This window comes from Zonotrichia albicollis, chromosome 20 (genome assembly GCF_047830755.1).
Source record: "Zonotrichia albicollis isolate bZonAlb1 chromosome 20, bZonAlb1.hap1, whole genome shotgun sequence".
Classification (NCBI taxonomy): Eukaryota; Metazoa; Chordata; class Aves; order Passeriformes; family Passerellidae; genus Zonotrichia; species Zonotrichia albicollis.
The window spans coordinates 10,223,353-10,243,917 of record NC_133838.1 but is presented as its reverse complement, the minus strand read 5'-3'; the positions used below and the strand labels follow the sequence as shown (position 1 = coordinate 10,243,917).

At 46.1% G+C, this 20,565-nt stretch overlaps 1 protein-coding gene across 2 annotated transcripts in view; it reads right to left on the bottom strand.

The window, feature by feature from the left end:
• The window catches only part of CSMD2 (CUB and Sushi multiple domains 2), a 326,447-nt gene that overhangs the window by 44,718 nt on the left and 261,164 nt on the right, over positions 1-20,565 (bottom strand). For both annotated transcript variants that reach the window (XM_074555673.1, XM_074555674.1), the window contains 9 exons: positions 18,238-18,362; positions 13,480-13,576; positions 11,273-11,377; positions 7,915-8,033; positions 6,944-7,013; positions 4,931-5,047; positions 3,520-3,729; positions 2,182-2,370; positions 673-850 (listed from right to left, as the gene is read on the bottom strand). In XM_074555673.1, the coding sequence (XP_074411774.1) occupies positions 673-850; positions 2,182-2,370; positions 3,520-3,729; positions 4,931-5,047; positions 6,944-7,013; positions 7,915-8,033; positions 11,273-11,377; positions 13,480-13,576; positions 18,238-18,362 (1,210 nt within the window). The remainder of the gene's footprint in view (positions 1-672; positions 851-2,181; positions 2,371-3,519; positions 3,730-4,930; positions 5,048-6,943; positions 7,014-7,914; positions 8,034-11,272; positions 11,378-13,479; positions 13,577-18,237; positions 18,363-20,565) is intronic.

The following is a 20,565-nucleotide window of genomic DNA, read 5'->3' as shown; positions in this document are numbered from 1 at the left end:
CAAATTTCACTTTTAACCTCAGAAACTGAGGAATTAGGAATTATTTCCCGAAGGAATTTCACTCCCTGTTTGCCCAGCCAAACACGGATTCTGAATATCCCCTCCAGAATGCCAGGGGATATTCTGAAGGTCAGACTTTTGAGTGCTGAAAGCTCAAAATTTAGTCACAAACTCTTTCATCAGAGCTCCCCTGGTTGCCTGAAGTTGATAATCTCCATTCTTAATAAATAATACCAGGGGATATTCTGAAGGTCAGACTTTTGAGTGCTGAAAGCTCAAAATTTGGTCACAAACTCTTTCATCAGAGCTCCCCTGGTTGCCTGAAGTTGATAATCTCCATTCTTAATAAATAATACCAGGGGATATTCTGAAGGTCAGACTTTTGAGTGCTAAAAGCTCAAACTTTGGTCACAAACCCTTTAATCAGAGTGGCTACCTGAAGTTCATAATCTCCATTCTAAATAAATAATGGAGATTATCCATTATAAATAATATTTTTATTTATTCATATTGAAAGAAAGCTCAAATTTTTTTTTTAATTTCTCTTTTCCAAAACACCAGGAAGTCCCCAGCCTGCAAAGGGGATCCCAGGAGTCCCATTCCCAGCTGCTGCTGTTTCAAAGGCAGGATTATTTCCCAAAATGAGTCCTTGGGGTGACCCCCTGCACCCACCAGACGGTGATGAAGTCGTTGTAGGGCTCTGTCTGCAGCAGGGTGAAGTTCAGGTGGATCCCATAACCCACGGGCACTGTCAGCAGCCAGGTGCAATCCTGGGAGTTTGGGTACTGGTTGGGGAAGCCAGGAGAGTAAACTGTCCCATTCTGGGCTGTGACATTGCCCCCACAAGGCACTGCAAGGGAGCAGAGAGAAACACAAACCCAGTGAGGAAACATCCCCTTAAACATCCTTATATCCCATTTTTATTCCTTTTTTTTTTTTTTTTTTTTTTTGTGGTACAAAGACAACAATTCTGCATACAGAAAAATCCAGATTTCGCCCTAACTTGCCTGAAATAATTCCTCTCTGCTGCAAGCACTGAAAGAGCAGCTGAGGATTCAGCTCTTTGTGTTCTCTGGGGTTCAAGGACTTACAAGAGGGCAAATATCACCTCTCTCCCTCCTTGCACAGCTCCTGCAGAGCCAGAGCTGGCATAAAGGTCAGTGCTCCTGGGAAATGGGCTGGGAAATCTTCAATAAAGCAGCTCTGAGCTTCTCAAAGGTTCACCTGAAACCCTTCTGGAAGTAAATCCCACAGAATTCCGGCCAGCAGCCCGAGGGGTGAAAGGCTGAAACAGCCATGAGGGGGTGGGAAATAAGAATTTGGATGAGTTTGGATGCCTGGATTGTGAATCCTCAGCCAGCAGAGTCCTCTGAGCAGATTTTCAGAAAAAAAACACCTTGGAAGATTCCTGAGGATCTCCCACCTGGATCATTTTGGAGATGTCCATGAAGGAGACAGACAGGGACACACACACAGAGCCCTCAGAGCTGCAAGATTCTTTTATCAGTGATTATTTTTCTTTATCAGAGCTAAACCAATGGAAGCTGGCTGTTGTTGAGGGAATAAAGCAGCAAGGAATTATCACTCCAAGGCCCCTGGGCTGTGCCACACAGCAATAACAGCTCCAGCAGGAAGGCGAGAGACACAAATTCTCCTTACCCACACCACAGGACTCAAACCCCTTGAAACATCCCAAATATTCACCAAAACACCTCATGGAGCCCACAATTCCCTCCAAGAGCTCATTCCCAGCCACACCTTTGCTCCCAGAGCATCCCGAGGTGCCCAGGTGAGCCCAGGCCGTACCTTCACACCTGGGCAGGGGGTGGTCCCAGCTCCTGTTGGTGCTCAAGACTCAAACCCCTCTCAGAAGCTGCTGAAACACCCCAAATATTCACCAGAACACCTCATGGATCCCTCCAAGAGCTCATTCTCTCCCAGAGCAATCCCAGCCCATCCCAAGGAGCTGAGGTGCCCAGGTGAGCCCAGGCCGTGCCTTCACACCTGGGCAGGGAGTGATCCCAGTTCCTGTTGGTGCTCAAGACTCAAACCCCTCTCAGAAGCCGCTGAAACACCCCAAATATTCACCAGAACACCTCATGGATCCCTCCAAGAGCTCATTCCCAGCCACACCTTTGCTCCCAGAGCATCCCGAGGTGCCCAGGTGAGCCCAGGCCGTACCTTCACACCTGGGCAGGGGGTGGTCCCAGTTCCTGTTGGTGCCGTGCTGGCAGGTGAGCACGGGGTGCCCGATGAGCTGGTAGCCAGGCAGGCACTCGAAGGAGATGGACTGGCCCACGTTGTAGCCGGCTCCTCTCACCACGCCGTTGGCAAAGGGCTCCGGGTCGGGGCATTCCTGCAGCTCGTAGGCTGGGGAAACACAGTGGGAATTTGTGTTTGTGTTTTATTTCTCAGGGAAAAAGGGACAGGGCAAGGAGAAACGGCCTCAAGCTGTGCCAGGGGAGGGGCAGGATGGAGTTCAGGAGGAATTTTGCTGTGGAAAGGGTTGGAAGGGAGTGCCCGGGGAGGTTTGGAGTCAACAACCATGGAGTTAACTCAACAGCCACTGAATAAACTCAATAACCACAGAATTACCTCAGCAACCAGGCAGTTAACTCAACAACCACAGAATTAACAACCATGGAGTTAACTCAAAAGCCACTGAATAAACTCAATAACCACAGAATTAACTCAGCAACCATGCAGTTAACTCAACAAGCATGGAGTTAACTCAATAACCACGGAATTAACTCAACAATTACAGAATTGACTCAACAACCATGGAATTAACCCAACAATTACAGAATTGACTCAACAACCATGGAATTAACCCAACAATTACAGAATTGACTCAACAACCACGGAGTTAACTCAATGATCACAGAGTTAACTCAACAACGACAGAATTGACTCAACAACCACAGAATTGACTTAACAACCACAGAATTAACTCAGCAACCATGGAGTCAACTCAACAACCATGGAATTAACTCAACAACCACAGAATTTACTCAACAACCACGGAATTTACTCAACAACCACGGAATTAACGGAATTACCTCAACAATCATGGAATTACCTCAACAACCATGGAGTTAACTCAATAACCACTGAATTAACTCAACAACCACGGAATTAAATCAACAATGACGAAATTAACCCCATAACCATGGAATTAACCCAACAACCAAGGAGTTAACAACCATCGAGTTAACTCAACAACTACAGAATTAACTCAACAATCACAGAATTAACTCAACTCAACAACCACAGAATTAATTCAACTCAACAACCATGACGTTAACAACAATGGAATTAACAGAATTAACGGAATTAACTCAACAACCATGGAGCTAACTCAACAACCACAGAATTAACTCAACAACTACTGAATTAACTCAGCAACCATGGAATTAACAATCACAGAATTAACTCAATAACCACTGAATTAACTCAACAGCCACGGAGTCAACTCAAGAATCGCCACCCCCGGGGCAGGGCAGTGGTGTCCCTGCTCACCCTGGTACTCCAGCTTGAAGCCGGGTTTGTTCTGGGAGTGGTCGCTGTGGAAGTACACGGTGGTCTCGTGGGAGGTGGAGAGCAGCGAGCCGGGCAGCTCGGCGCCGCTGAAGCGCCCGATGACGCTGCTGGTGTCGTAGGGCCCGTTCCGGATCTCCACAAAGTCGTGGTTGGGCTCCGTGGAGAAGTTCAGGAACTGAATGTGGGCACCTGCAGAGGGGAGAGGAGGAGTTGGGCTCTAAAACTGCAGCTGAGATTTTGCACCAGAACCAGCTCCAATCTCAGCACCAACATCCGCAATAAACCCAGCTCCAATCTCAGCACCAACATCCGCAATAAACCCAGTTCCAACGGCAGCACCAACATCAGCACCAGCTCCAGCTCCAATCCCAATACCAAACCCAGCTCCGACATCAGACTAACCCCAGCTACAAGGCCAGCACCAACCCCAATATCAGCATCAACCTCAGCTCCAATAGCAGAACCAACCCCAACATCAGCATCAACCTCACCTCCAATAGCAGAACCAACCCCAACATCAGAACCAAACCCAGCTCCAATCTCAATACCAATCCCAGCTCAAACATCAGCACCAACCCCAACATCAGAACCAACCCCAGCTCCAATATCAGCACCAACAGCAGCACCAACCCCAACACTGGCACCAGTGCTGGCCCCAGCCCCAGTTTTAAACCCAGCTCCAGCCCCAGCTCCAACATCAACACCAAACCCAACATCAGCACCAATCCCAGTCCCAATCCCAGCTTTAAACCCAGCTCCAACCCCAACATTAGCACCAACCCCAGCTCGTACCCTGGTTTCAATCCCAGCTCCAATCCCAACCCCGGCTCCAATCCCAATCCCAACATCAGCTCCAACCCCAACCCCAGCTTTAAACTCAGCTCCAACCTCAACATCAGCACCAACCCAAGCTCTAACTCTCGTTTCAATCCCAACACCAACCCCAGTTCCAATCCCAATACCAACACCAGCTTGAAACCCAGCTCCAACCTCAGCTCTAACCCTTGTTCCAATCCCAACACCAACCCCAGCTCCAGCCCCAGCACTGTCCACACCTCAGGACACCCTGAGCACTCAGCAGGACTTTAACTGCCCTGGGGACTCAGAGTGCCTTCAAACTGACTCAAGGAGCTTTGGAGTGGAGCTTAGCAGGGGATTCCTCCCCGAGAGGGTGGGCAGGCCCTGGCACAGAGAAGCTGTGGCTGCCCCTGGATCTCTGAGAATGTCCCAGACCAGGCTGGATGGGACTTGGAGCACTTTGGGATAATTTCCCTGGAAGGGAGTGGAATGAGATGATCTTGAGGTTCTTCCCAACCCAAACCAATCAGGCATTCTCTGATTTTTCAGCCCCTCTTCTGTGATGGCACCAACCCAAACCCATCTCTCTCACCAAACCCCACTGGCAGCAGGATCCTCCACGTGCAGTCCAGGTTGCTGGGGTAATTTCCCGGGAATCCTGGGCTCAGGAGCACTCCTTCCATCTCTTCTGCTGTTCCTCCACACTGGGCTGGAAGAACAACAGGGTTCATGGTCAGGATCCAGTCACAGGATCCCTGAGGGGTTTGTGTGGCTGAGGGCCACGGGAAATGAAGGAATTAAAGACTCAGCAGAGAAAGAGGAACCAGCACCAAATTTCCAGGGCCACATCAGGAATGGATGTGCCTTTCTCCTGCCCTTGGGAGATGAAGACTCAGCCCAGGGATCCACCACAGAGGGAAAGCCAGATGTGAGCAGTGACAGAGGGGATGGACGCCTGCTCTGCCCACAGACATTGCATCAAACCAGGCACCAGCACTTGCCTGACACCTTCACCAGCTCAAAGGATGACTGTGAAGAAGCTGAGTGATGTTATTCTGACCCCAGTTACAGCCTCTCCTTTCCCCTGCCAATCTCTGGGCAGTCTGTCACTGATAAATCCAGCACGGAGTGTTTGCTCGCTGCCTGCAGCCCGCTGCCAGCCACGACAGCACAAAAATATGTTTACAAAAGGCATCACATGAAATTGAAGCACTGACAGCACATCCTCACGCTTATCTGGATGACCTCCACGTGGTCCCAGCAGCAGCACCCATCTGAATCCAGCCAGGTGTTCTCTAACTCGCTGTGACAGCCAGGCACAGGCTCTTTGTCCAATATCTCATTAGCCCAGACCTGCTCCTAACGAGGTTTCTCCCAGAAGATTTCTCTTTCTTTTCCCTCCTAATGGCTCTTTAATAGAACTGCTGCTGAATTATTTAGGTGCCCAGCAGCCGGAGGAAGTGGGCCAGGAGAAAATCAAACTGTGCTTGGAGCAGGGGCTCTGGTGGGCACAGGGCAGAGCCCCAGCACTGTCACACCCACAAAGGTGACACTCACTCCTCCAGGGGTGGCTCCAGATGTTTTTCTGCCTCTCTGCAGCTGCCTGGCCTTTCCCAAGGAGGGGAAAATACAGGCACAGCCAAAATCCTGCTGGGTTGGGAGGCTGGTGCTGATTCAAAGAACCAAACTTGTGGTTTGGCAGCTTTTGGGATCCTCCTCCATGCTGGGATCTCCCAGCTGAGCCCAAGGACTTCTGCTTCCATTCAGAGCAGCTCCCAAGGGGATGGGCCCTTTAGCTCAGTCATTCTCCTGGAAATATCTCTCCATTTATTCCTGGCCTGCAGATCATCAGATAAAAGAACTGTTGGCTCTTATAATTACTTTAAAGCCAAATGATGTAAGCTGGAACAGCAGGAGCCCAAAATAACTGTTAACTAAAGCTATTAAATGCATAAATGTCTCTCTCAGAGCTGCAAAATGTGCAATATGAATATTAAACATCTACATTTGCTAAAAGCAAATGACTGAAAATAATTTTTAAAAACCTCCTGCAAGTTCCCTTCACCTCCAGGCCTCTTCCTCAGGGAAAATGGAATGTCCAGTTTTTTCCAGGCCTGAACATCTGAATAGATCTGTGGGTAAGCTGTGACCTGGAACAAGTGACCTGTGGACAGCAGAGTGGCCACAGCAAGCTGGGATCCTGTGAGAGACCAGGCCCCAGTGAAAGGAGCAGCTTTGGTGGTATCAAACACATTCCACAAAAACAAACCACGCTTCAGATGGAAAAAAAAAAAAAAATTCCTCAAGCCATAAAACCAGCCTGCATCCAGCACGAGGAAATTGGAGGTTTTCCCTTCTGAATGGGGGATAATTCTGTGTTTCACATTTTGTGCTAGAGCCACATCTGTAACATCCAAAACAAAGCACTCCAGGCAGCCCACGGGGACTTCTCGGGCACAATTTCCCTGGCAACCCAATGTTTTCCCCACACTTGCAGAACCAACCTGAATTTCTCTAAATCAGCTCCTTAGCCTTGTTTTTTTAGGTTTTTATTTTAGGGAAGTGTTATAAATATCAGCCAGGTAGGAAGAAGTTGATTCCTCACCAATGCAGAGGGGTGGAGGGTAATTCCAGCGGCGCACCGTGCCCGGCATGCAGGAGATGTGAGAGTGGCCCTGCAGGGATGGAAAACAAAACAGAGGCTTGGGAGGTGGATGGAAAACAAAGGGAGAGCCTCTCCCTGTCCTGGAAGGAAAAAATTCCCTGCAAGATGGATCTGATCCAGAGGGAGATGCCTGTTGCACGTGGGGTACCAGAAAAAGGGATGCCCTAAAGAATGTAGGAATAAAACAACTGGATTTGGAGATTATCTTTCACACTTGGGGATTATCTCTGGAGATAATATTAGTGTAGGAGGTCATCTAAAGGCTGGGCATTATTGGAGGAAGATATGGAAAAATGTGCATAAAATGCCCAGTCCTCTAAGGGGGATGAATACAGTTGTACAAATTTAGCAAAATAGCATAATTGACAAAAATAATCATAAATAGTGAGGTAATTCAATCACCTTTGAATCCTCTCCCTCAGACAGGGACTAAACTTTGTGGATGAAGATGTGTCTCCAAGAGCTGGTTTCAACCTTGGAAGGGCCAAGGAAGGACAGGATCCACCTTGGGCAGCACAAAGCTGGAGATGGACCCAGGAAGGATCCAAGATGGACCCTGAGTCACAAATTTTCACACTTTTATAAATTTTGGTCGACTTCCATATGGGGTTAACTGCCCAATTCCAGCTCCAGGTTGTGCAGTCCCACCCTCCCAGTTTGCTCCCCTCCATTCCCTGCTGTTTGCACTTTTGGGGGCTGAGGCTGCAGCGGTGTCCTTGGTTCTGGGGCTGGAAATTCATTGTTCTGTGCGCTTGAGGAGAGGAAAAGGGTTGTTCTGTGGGACTGAGGGGACAAAAAGGATTGTTTGTGGGACTGAGCTGTGAGGAGAACTCGCTAAAACACTTTAAAAGGAGTTCAGAGTGCCACTGTGAGGCAGTGCAGGGCCTGGAGAAGCTGGGGCTGGGCTGTACCTGCAGGGCGTAGCCCGGCTCGCACTGGAAGGACACCACGTCGTTCACCAGGTAGCGCTCGCCGATCTTCAGCCCATTGCCGGGAACTGCGGGCTCGGGGCAGCTGGAGAGACCCACGGCTGTGGGGAGAAGGGAGGTGGGAGCTCAGGGAGTGGGGATGGGGCTGGGCTGGGGGCTGCAGGGATCAGAACAGCTTTGTGTTCTATCCTGCTCCTGTTTGCCATCCGCCACCACAGACTGGGTGGGGAAATTCTGTTTATTATGGATTCTCCAGGGACAGCCCATTTCCATCCCCACATTTCCAGCTGGGAATGTCCTGCTGCAGCAAACCCAACTAACAACCCGGGACATCTCATGTGAGGTGATGGGCTCTCATTTCCTTTCCCCTTTCTCCTTTCCTTTCCTTTTTCCTTTCCTTTTTCCTTTCCTTTTTCCTTTCCTTTTTCCTTTCCTTTTTTCCTTTCCTTTTTCCTTTCCTTTTTCCTTTCCTTTTTCCTTTCCTTTTTCCTTTCCTTTTTCCTTTCCTTTTTCCTTTCCTTTTTCCTTTCCTTTTTCCTTTCCTTTTTCCTTTCCTTTCCTTTCCTTTCCTTTCCTTTCCTTTCCTTTCCTTTCCTTTCCTTTCCTTTCCTTTCCTTTCCTTTCCTTTCCTTTCCTTTCCTTTCCTTTCCTTTCCTTTCCTTTCCTTTCCTTTCCTTTCCTTTCCTTTCCTTTCCTTTCCTTTCCTTTCCTCTCTCCTCCCCTTCCCTTTCCCTTTCCCTTTCCCTTCCCATTTCCTACATCTCCCTCTCTCCTAACCACATTTTCTCCTCTCCTTTCCAAACCTCTCCTCTCCATTCCTCTCCCCTCTCCTTCCCCCATCTCCCCTCTGCACATCCCAGGCAGATAAAATGAATCCATTATAACCTCCTGCATCCCTGCAAGGGCTCCTGCTCCCCACAGAGCCCCAGGCAGGGGGAAAATAAAAGAGAAAAGGAGCAAGGAGAGGCTGAGTCTCCTCCCAAAGCCCAGTCACGCTTCCCTCCCTGCTCCTGGATGTGCTGTTTGACCTTCAGAGAGGCAGCAGGGAAAATGGCTTTAAATAACTTCTCCTTCACATCAGTGCCTTTCACTCAGTCCCAAATTGTTCCTGGCTTTGGAGCATGCAGAGGTAAGAGCTCAGCCTGAGCGCCACAGTGAGGGAGAAACCTGAGTTTTCCTCCCCTGTTTGAGCTCATCTCTCCCAACTTCCTCCCAGAAAAAACACAGAAAAAAAAAACCAACCCAGGACTCAGAGCTGGGAGATTCCAATTGTACAAACAGAGCAGAAATCACATTATTTCCAGCTGCCCTGAAAATCAACACCTATTAATTTCCTCAGCCAAGGAAACAGACAGGGCTGATAATCCCCAGGCTCATGAAAAACCTGGCCATGATTTTTGCAGGAGGGTGCTCAAAGGATTTATCGATTGGAATAGAGCTGGAGAAGAAACAGAGTCACAGCCAGAGGATTCCTGCAGCTCCCAGAGCACAGGCTGGGCACATTTTTTCCTCTCCCAATCCTGTGGTGGCTGTAATCCTGCTGGATTCAATAATGGACAGGGTTTCAGTGAGTAAAGGCAGCAAATCCTGGAAGGTTTTAGTGCTGCTGGGCTCTAAAGCAGCCCCAGCTGTGGCACTGCAGGGAATCTCACACTGGTTGGGGTGGGAAGGGTCCTAAATCACCCAACTCCCTCCAAACCATCCCCGGCTCACTCTCACCAGCAGCAGAGCTGGGAAAAATCATGGAATATCCTGAGCTGGGACCTGCAAGGATCATCCACCCCACTCCTGGCTCTGCAGGATAACCAACCCCAAAGTGTTTAGGATGGATTTGGGGAAATGTCCTTCTCCCCAGGCTCCCCAGGGAATGGGAACATTCCCAAAAGCTCCAGGAAGTTTTGGACTTCCTGGATCGTCCACCCCACTCCTGGCTCTGCAGGATAACCCCAAAATGTTTAGGTTGGATTTAGGGCAAGGTTCTTCCCCCCAGGCTCCCCAGGGAATGGGAACAATCCCAAAAGCCCCAGGAAGTTTTGGACAGGGTGGGATTGTTGGGGTGCCTGTGCAGGGCCAGGGTTGGACTGGATGATGCTGGTGGATCCTTCCAGCTCAGGATATTCCAGGATTTTCTGCCAGAGTTATCCAAAACTGGCAATAACAGATCCCAGGCACTCTCACCCTCCCCTGCAGCTGGGCTGCTGCACCTCTCCTGATCAGACATCAGGAATCAAACACAGACCCAGGGGAAAATGAGTTTTTGTCATCCCCATCCAAACCTGACAGTGATTTCCCAAAGGATTCTTTCCCCTGCTTCAGTCAGGTCTGTTCTCTCACCACTGGGGATTTCTTTCTGAAAACACATTCTCTGGCTAGGATCACATTTAGCCGCGTGCTGGGGTCTGTATTCCCAAAAAAACCTGGCATGAGCCTTGCTGGGAGCAAAGTGCTGCCATTCCAGGGGTGTTGGCATCATCCCTAACCAGGAACCCACTCAAGCGCTCCACACCACCACAGAATTTGGGTTGGAGGGGACCTTAAAGACGTTTTTAAGGTGTTTTTGCAAAGGAGGGGTGCCCACACCACCTCAGAGCTTCCAGGGGTTGTGCCAAGGTGCCCCTGGACACGGAGAATGGATCAACCACCTTGGGAATGCTCCTGTGCAGGGCTCTGAGCACACAGCACAGGAATTCCTGGGTCCAGGAATGTGCCCAGGGCAGCTCAGGGTGCTGGAGTGTGGGGACAGGAGCACATCCAGCAGTGAGGGAGGGGAACATCCCCAACACCCACTAAAATACTGCAGAAAACCCACCTGATAACACTGATAACACTGATAACAGTGATTGATAACATTGATAACATTGATAACACTGATAACATTGATAACATTGATAACATGGGGTTCACCCCTCAGCTGTGAGCAGAGGCAGCCCAGGCTCTTTGTGCAGCCTCATCCCTGCAGTTTTCCCAAGCTCCATCAAAATGTTCAAATCGAGTTTTATCTCTGCTCTGACCCTGCTTTCCACATGAGATGACCTCTGAGGACTCTTCCAGCCAGGATTTTGGGATGAGGACATCTCCAGACCTGCTGGTTCCATCAGGGAATGCCAAGAGCTGGAAGTCCCAGGCAAGCAGCACTTCCCAAACCCAGATCCCAGCCTTGCACCCACGGATTTTTTAACCCTCTGTGCCACAAAAAGCTGCCACCAGGGTCACCCCACCCCTCTGCTCCATCTTTCCTCTGTTTATCACTCCCTCCTTGAGAGCAGGGAGCCACAGCAGCTCCTTCCCCCACCTCCCCACCGGGCAGGAGCTGCGGGATCAAGGCTGGAGCTGCTCTTACTTTTGTATTCCAGGTGAAAGCCGGCGGCAGAGACGCTGATGTCGGAATAGAAATGCAGATAGAGCTGGTTTGAAGTGCTGTTGAGCAGAGCAGGCACTGTGGTTCCTGGCAAAACAAGAGGAGCACAAAGGCGGGGGAGAGTGTGAGAAATGCCTGTTTGATGATTGGCTTTTGGCAAAAATTCAAATGGATAGTATATGGGTTGTGTTAGAGAGTGATGCTGGATTAATTCTCTTAAGTAGGGTGCTAAAGATAGAAATAAATGCTATATTAAAACTCTACTAAAGAACAGAGAAAGGTTTAACAAGAAAGGTTTAACAGAGCCCCGACACAGCCTAACCACGATTGGTCATCAAGTAAAAACAATTCACATGAAACCAATCAAACAATGTCCAAACCACATTCCAAAGCAGCAAAACACAGGAGAAGCAAATGAGATAATTATTGTTTTCCTTTTTCTCTGAGGCTTCTCAGCTTCCCAGGAGAAGAATCCTGGACAAAGGGATTTTTCAGAAAATGTGACAGTGATATTCCATAATTCTCTGGGCTGTTCTGCTCCAGCCACACACAGACCCATGAGCTCCACCTCCCTGTGAAAAATGTGTATTTTATGATTGGCTTTTCACAAATATTCAAATGAATGTTATATGTGTTGTGCTGGAAAGTGATGCTGGATTAATTCTCTTAAGTAGTGTGCTAAATATAGTTTTAGGTTGTAACAAAATGTTAAAATAGAAACTATGCTATGTAAGATATTTTTTTAAAGAAAGGACTTGCAGCCACAGGACCCCTAAATCTTTCAGAGAAAGAGAATTTATCGCTTTATTATCAGAAAAAATGAACTTCTTCCTGCCTTGCTCAGGCTTGAAAGCACCATCAGGATTCAGAGGAAGAAGCTGGCACTGACCAGACAGAATTCTGTGTCTGAATGGAATTTAGGCATCATGTATGAGATGTATGAATATGCAACAGGTTATTGTTTTTAAGGGTTAATCCTCTGTTAATGCGGGTCCTTTTTCGAGTTTATGCTGCTCAGAAAAAGGTACCCAGACTGTCCTTAACTCTTTGTTTCTATTGTCTCACATTGTCCTAATCCAAACTGTCCAAATTATTATTACTCTAATTGTATTACTATTTTTATAACCATCTTATTACTATTCTTATTATTTCTAAAAGCATATTTTAAATAATAATAAACATATCATTATATATTATTATTAGATCATATAATAATATATAATATAATATATATTATATATTACACATATTATTAATATATATTATTAATATATACTATATACTATATACTATATAATATATAATATATTATATATTATATATTATATATTATATCCAATATATTATATATTATATCCAATATATTTTATTATAATATATATGATAATAAAACAATGATATAAAATATTATTTTAATATTTGATATTACATTTTCTATCAAACTTTTAAAATGATCAGGTTCTTTCTAATGAGGCCAATTGAGAAATACCCAGGGCCTTTCCTGAAATCCTTTCCTGGATTTCAGCCCCTCGAGCTTGGCCACCGACAGACAAAAAGCACCAAGGGATGGGAAACAGCGTGGGTGGAGCAAAGGTCTGGGAAAATTCGGGAAAATTTGGGAAAATTTGGGATTCCTTCATCCCCTGGAAGCTGCTGCAGCAGCAGGACAAGGCAGCTCCATCCCAGACCCTTCTCCTGCCTAGCTCAGGGCATTTTGGGCACATTTGATAAATAAATGAGGTTTTGGGCCATTTTTCTGCCAGTGGTGCTGAATTTGAGAGCTTCTCAAAGCTCCTCGCTGCTCTGCTAGAAGCCACAATTCAAGGAAAAATATAAAGATTCCAAAGGAAATACAAAAATTCCAAGGAAAAATAGAGTTTGTTTTGCAGTTTGTTTTGCCCTTCACCCATTCTGGGGGACACCAAGGTCAGGTCACCCTGCCAGGTGTGGTGGCCTCACATCCCAGCAGAGCTGAGGGAATTCCCATTTCCAGGAACAAAACCCCACTGGTTTTGTGTTTGAGGCTCCCTCTCAACCCTTCCCACACACAGATGGAGCTGAAATTCCCAACCCAACAGAGCACATGATTCCCTTGAAATCCATTCCTGGCTTTTGATGCTTTTTTTAAAGTTTAATTCTGTGAGGTGAATGAAGTGAGGCAGGAACTGATGGGCTCGAGGGCCACGCACCAGAGAAGCTGCCCAGCATGGTGGCTGTGTTGTCTCCTCCATCAAACACTTCCAGGGAATCCCAGTTCTGCTCTGTGACAAAACTGATCACCTGGATCTGCAGAGAGAAACAAAACAAAACAAAAAAATTGAAATAATAGGAATAACTCAAATTAACAGCAATTAAAGGGTCACTAATTGAGTTTACACACTCTGGGGGTTCAGCACTGGCAAAACTTGGAGAATTCTGCCTTTGATCATTCCCACTGGGATTTTCCAGCTATTTTCCCCCAAACTTCCAAATAGAAATGTTATTTTCTGCTGCTGTTCCAGAGCTCCTGGAACTGCCCAGCTCATTTACAGCTGCTGAAAATCCCAGCTTTTCCCCCCCCTATTTAGAGAAATCCCTGAAGACTTTGAGCCCTTTCAAATGAGAGCAACCAGCAGCAACTCGGAGATAAAATAAACCCCAAAACCACCTCACGTTAAACAACAGGATTTTAAAAATCCAATCAAGTTCCAGCCTTGTTCCTCAGCTTTTAGTGGGATCACCCGAGTGCAATTTCAGATTTCACCTTTCCCTGCCATGCCCCACAAGGTTTGGAGGCCTTAGGAAGTCACTTGGCTCCATTAGCTGGAACATCAACACAAATCCTTGGATGAGAAACATCAGGAGAGCTGAGAAATCTGCATTTATACAGAAAAGCAGAGCTGAGAAATCTGCATTTATACTGAAAAGCAGAGGTGAAAAATCTGCATTTATACCGAAAAGCAGCTCATGCTTGAGTGAGGATCTCCAAGGAATTGCTCAGCTTTGTTTACCATTAACAGGGATTTTGCCTAAATCCTAAATGCTGATGGTTCAAAGCTTTCAGTGTCCCATTAAAAACCCAAGTTTGGTGAATGGGGTGAGAGTGAGGCAGAAAATCTGGGTAAAAACCACCTGTTTTGGGGAAAATTCAGATTTAAGCTGGAAAGTCTGGTGAGATTTTGCAACTTTGGGTATCTCAAATTAAACTGGCAGGCAAAAAAACAAAAAACCAATCCAAAAGGAATCTTAAAGATAAATCAGGAGCATAAATGAGTTGTACAGCTTAGCTCCAAACAAGGAGAGTGCCGGAAAATTGGGAAAAATGAGCAGTGAGGAGATTTCACTGCCCTCAGACTTTGACTATACATGTGTGAACCTTCTCCCTTTCTCCCCAAATCTTATTCCCTGATTTCCTCATCCACCCCAATTCCCCACTTACCTCTGCCTTGCTGCACATCAAATCAAAACCCTCCGTTTGAAAATAAATAATAAAACCGAAATAAAATAAAATAATCAACAATAAAAACAAAATCAACCCCCACCCCCACTCCAGCCATTGAAAGCCATTTCCTCCTTGATTTACTCCGGGTAATAAAACCGGCTGTAAAGTTCCTCCCAAATATTTTTTTTTAGCAGAAAGTGAGCGGAGTTCACCCAGCAGGAATCTCAGTGACCCCCACGGAGCCATCACTGACCCTTTTTTCCCTTTTTTCCTGCCTCATTACGCCCCTATGGTGATTTACATTATTGGAAGCGGAGTGAGAATGAGCGTTTTGTTTGCTCTTACACCGCCTAAATTATTTATTCTCCTCTCTGCCCCCCTCCTCCAGCTTAACGGAATAAACATTTTTAAGGTCCTAATTCTAGTCTGACATGTGGATTCACAAGGGATCTGCATCTATTTACTGCCACGTGTATAAATTAATTCACTCAGGAAGGTTTGCTCCGGGAATGAATAATTCATGGCAGAAGTGCCAGCTCCTACCCTGATTACATAAAAATCCTGCTCCTGAGTGCTGCTACCAAGAAAGCTTCAATTTCACCTCCTTCCCTGATTTACAGTTGTTTAACCTTTAATTGTTGTGCAAAAAGGGGGTAAAGTGATGCTGGAATTAAGATCTAATAATGGAGAGCGCAAAGGAAGTGGAGCCAGGTTGGATCCAGCTCCAGCTCCGTGGTCATTCCCTCCCTGGGGGCTGCACTGAGACCCCTCCCTGGAGCTGTTTCGGGTCCTGAAAAGCCAAAATCTTTCTCCAAGGGATTTTTGCCCCCCTGGAAGTCCCAGGGAAGCTGATGGGTCGTGACCAGGTGACAGCAGATCCTGGTGACCTGTGGAATTGCAGACCTCCAGACTGGTGGGGGACCCAAAGAATTTTAAGTGTTTGGGATGGATTTTAAAGCTCATGTTGTTCCAAAATCTTTGCTGTGGCCAGGGACATCTCCCACTATCCAAGAGTGGAACAGGTTGGAAGCCCTGCTCAACCAGGCCTTGGGCACGTCCAGGGCTGGAGCTTCCACAGTCTCATTGGACAATCACAATAAAAAACTAAAATTTAACCCAAATTCTCCCTCTTTTGTGCCAGAGTAAGGATCACACTGAGGGAAGTGGAGCCAGAATGGATCCAGCTCCAGCTCCAGCTCCGTGGTCATTCCCTCCCTGGGGGCTGCACTGAGACCCCTCCCTGAAGCTGTTTTGGGTCCTGAAAAGCCAAAATCTTTCTCCAAGGGCTTTTCGGTCCCCTGGAATTCCCAGGGAAGCTGATGGGTCGTGACCAGGTGACAGCAGATCCTGGTGACCTGTGGAATTGCAGACCTCAAGACTGCTGGGGGACCCAAAAATGTGAGATCAATGAATTTTAAGTGTTTGGGATGGATTTTAAAGCTCACGTTGTTCCAAAATCTTTGCTGTGGCCAGGGACATCTCCCACTATCCAAGAGTGGAACAGGTTGGAAGCCCTGCTCAACCTGGCCTTGGGCACTTCCAGGGCTGGAGCTTCCACAGTCTCATTGGACAATCATAATAAAAAACTAAAATTTAACCCAGATTCTCCCTCGTTTGTGCCAGAGTAGGGGTCACACTGAGGGAAGTGGAGCCAGGCTGGATCCAGCTCCAGCTCCAGCTCCGTGGTCATTCCCTCCCTGGGGGCTGCACTGAGACCCCTCCCTGAAGCTGTTTTGGGTCCTGAAAAGCCAAAACCTTTCTCCAAGGGATTTTTTTCCGCCCCTGGAAGTCCCAGGGAAGCTGATGGGTCGTGACCAGGTGACAGCAGGTCCTGGTGACCTGTGGAATTGCAGACCTCAAGACTGGTGGGGAACGCAAAAATGTGAGATCAAAGAATTTTAAGTGTTTGGGATGGATTTTAAAGCTCATCTCGTTCCAAAATCTTTGCTGTGGCCATGGACATCTCCCACTATCCAGAAGTGGAACAGGTTGGAAGCCCTGCTCAACCTGGCCTTGGGCACTTCCAGGGCTGGAGCTTCCACAGTCTCATTGGACAATCATAATAAAAAACTAAAATTTAACCCAGATTCTCCCTCGTTTGTGCCAGAGTAGGGGTCACACTGAGGGAAGTGGAGCCAGGTTGGATCCAGCTCCAGCTCTGTGGTCATTCCCTCCCTGGGGGCTGCACTGAGACCCCTCCCTGGAGCTGTTTCTGGTCCTGAAAAGCCAAAATCTTTCTCCAAGGGATTTTTTTGCCCCTCTGGAAGTCCCAGGGAAGCTGATGGATCATGACCAGGTGACAGCAGATCCTGGTGACCTGTGGAATTGCAGACCTCCAGACTGGTGGGGGACCCAATGAATTTTAAGTGTTTGGGATGGATTTTAAAGCTCATGTTTTTCCAAAATCTTTGCTGTGGCCAGGGGCATCTCCCACTATCCCAAAGTGGAACAGGTTGGAAGCCCTGCTCAACCTGGCCTTGGGCACTTCCAGGGCTGGAGCATCCACAGTCTCATTGGACAATCATAATAAAAAACTAAAAATTAACCCAAATTCTCCTTCTTTTGTGCCAGAGTAAGGGTCACACTGAGGGACCACAGTCCTGCTGTTCTCAAATCCCACCCTGTGCCTCCCTGGCACTGCTCCTGCAGCTCTGGCATCCCCAGGGCTGTGCCCATGCCCTGGGAGGACCCTGGCAGTGCCCAAACACCCTCTGGGGGAAGGAGAACCTTTCCCTAAATCCAACCTGTCCTTCCCCTGGCACAGCTCCTTGCCTGCTCACAAACTGCAGCCGTGTATTTTCTGAAAAATCCTTTCCTTAGGATTTTTCCTCCTGAGAAGCTGAAAGGCCTCAGGAACAAAATGTAAACATTGATTATCTGCTGCTGTGGAATGCAACAGGTGCATCTGGGATTGGTCTCGTGTGGTTGTTTCTAATTAATGGCCAATCACAGTCAGCTGGCTCGGACTCTCTGTCCGAGACACAAACCTTTGTTGTCATTCTTTCTTTTTCTGTTCTTAGCCAGCCTTCTGATGAAATCCTTTCTTCTATTCTTTTAGTATAGATATAATGGAATGGAATGGAATGGAATGGAATGGAATATAATATAATATAATATAATATAATATAATATAATATAATATAATATAATATAATATAATATAATAATATAATATAATATAATATAATATAATATAATATAATATAATATAATATAATATAATATAATATAATATAATATAATATAATATAATATAATATAATATACATAATTATCATAAAATAATAAATCAAGCCTTCTGAAATATGGAGTCAAATTGTCTCTCCCCTCATCCTGGGACCCCTGTGAACACCATCACAATAAACATCACCAATGAGTCCCTGCCTAATCCTGGCTATACATAAATAAATCAATCCCTGATTCCAGAGAATTCCACATCAACCCATCCCTGTCCTAGGAGGAGCAGCAATTTCCCATCATGTGAGAGCAGCACCCCCTGAGTGTCCTGCTGTCTGTCCTGCTGTACCTGGATCCCGGCTCCCTCGGGCACTGTGATCTTCCACACGCAGTTGAGGCTGTTCAGGTAGGGCTCAGGGAAGCCTGGGGACAGGATGGTTCCTTTCCTCTCCGTCAGGTTCCCCCCGCAGGGCACTGCCAGGAGGAAAGCACAAGGAATTGGTTTTGCTAATAAAAAAAAAAACATCGTTAAAATGACAAGAAATCAAGAGCTGGTTGTGATTTAAGGATGAGGTTTGTAGGAATAATCCTCTTTCCAGTAATTTTTTCGTGCAATTTTTGGCACATTCCTCGGGTGTGGGGTGCACACGAGGATGATCTTCATCCTCTCCTTCAGAGGATGTGAAAGCAGCTTTCAGCCAGATCTGATTTATTTCAGATGCTGTCCCAGATCTCACAAGAGTATTGGATCAAAAATGTCAATTCCCTGGAATTTGGGGTTAAACTGTTCTTATTCAGAGCCAGGCTGGGCTTTGTTTTTTTTATCAGACAACCATGGAACAGTTTGGGTGGGAAGGGACCTTAAAGATCACCAAATCCCTTCACCCAGACCTCTTCCACCATCCCAGGTTGTTCCAATCCCTGTCCAACCTGGCCTTGGACACTTCTGGGGATGGGACAGCCACAACCTTTCTGGACAGAACCACAAGTGGTTTTAAAGAAGTTTTTTACATTTCATTAAAATAAAACTCTGCGGACATGCTGCTCTTTTCAAGGTAAAAAGAGATCTTTTAATTTCCAATTTTATTATTTATAAATTTCCAAATGTGACAGTGGATTGGAGGGTAAAAGTGCCACCTCTCCAATGACACTGGACAAACCAACAGCCCATCAGATTTCTCCTCTTGAAATAAAATGCTGCAGGCATGCTGCTCTTTTCAAGGTAAAAAGAGAGCTTTTAATTTCTAACATTTATAGATTTCCAAAAGTGACAGTGGATTGGAGGGTGACAATGCCACTTGTCCAATGACACTGGACAAACCAACAGCCCATCAAATTTCCCCTCTTCCATAAAAGAACGCAGAACAATGAGTTATTTACATATAACGCACGACAAGAACGCAACCATCAGAAAACTCAGGAAAACTTTAAAAAACTCTTTTAAAGGTAAAAAGAGAGCTTTTGATTTCTAACTCTAACATTTATAAATTTTCACATGTGACAGTGGATTGGAGGGTAAAAGTGCCACCTCTCCAATGACACTGGACAAACCAACAGCCCATAAAATTTCCCCTCTTCCATAAAATAACGCAGAACAATAAGTCATTTACATAAAGCGTGCGACAAGAACGCGAACATCAGAAAGCTCAGAAAAACTATAAAGAAATCTTTTAAAGGTAAAAAGAGAGCTTTTAATTTCTAACTCTATTATTTAAAAATTTCCAAATGTGACAGTGGATTGGAGGGTGGAAGTGCCACCTCTCCAATGGCACTGGACAAACCAACAGCCCATCAGATTTCTCCTCTTGAAATAAAACACTGTGAGCACACTGCTCTTTTCAAGGTAAAAACAGATCTTTTAATTTCTAACATTTATAGATTTCCAAAAGTGGATTGGAGGGTGACAATGCCACTTGTCCAGTGCCACTTGTCCAATGACACTGGACAAACCAACAGCCCATCAAATTTCCCCTCTTCCATAAAATAACGCAGAACAATGAGTTATTTACATATAACGCACGACAAGAACGCAAACATCAGAAAACTCAGGAAAACTTTAAAAAACTCTTTTTAAGCTAAAAAGAGATCTTTTAATTTCTAACTCTAACATTTATAAATTTCCAAATGTGACAGTGGATTGGAGGGTAAAAGTGCCACCTCTCCAATGACACTGGACAAACCAACAGCCCATCAGATTTCTCCTCTTGAAATAAAACGCTGCAGGCACGCTGCTCTTTTCAAGGTAAAAAGAGAGCTTTTAATTTCTAACATTTATAGATTTCCAAAAGTGACAGTGGATTGGAGGGTGACAATGCCACTTGTCCAATGACACTGGACAAACCAACAGCCCATCAAATTTTTCCTCTTCAATAAAATAACGCAGAACAATAAGTCATTTACATAAAGCGTGCGACAAGAACGCGAACATCAGAAAGTTCAGAAAAACTATAAAGAAATCTTTTTAAGGTAAAAAGAGAGCTTTTAATTTCTAACTCTATTATTTATAAATTTCCAAATGTGACAGTGGATTGGAGGGTGACAATGCCACTTGTCCAATGACACTGGACAAACCAACAGCCCATCAGATTTCTCCTCTTGAAATAAAACGCTGCGGACACGCTGCTCTTTTCAAGGTAAAAAGAGATCTTTTAATTTCTAACATTTATAGATTTCCAAA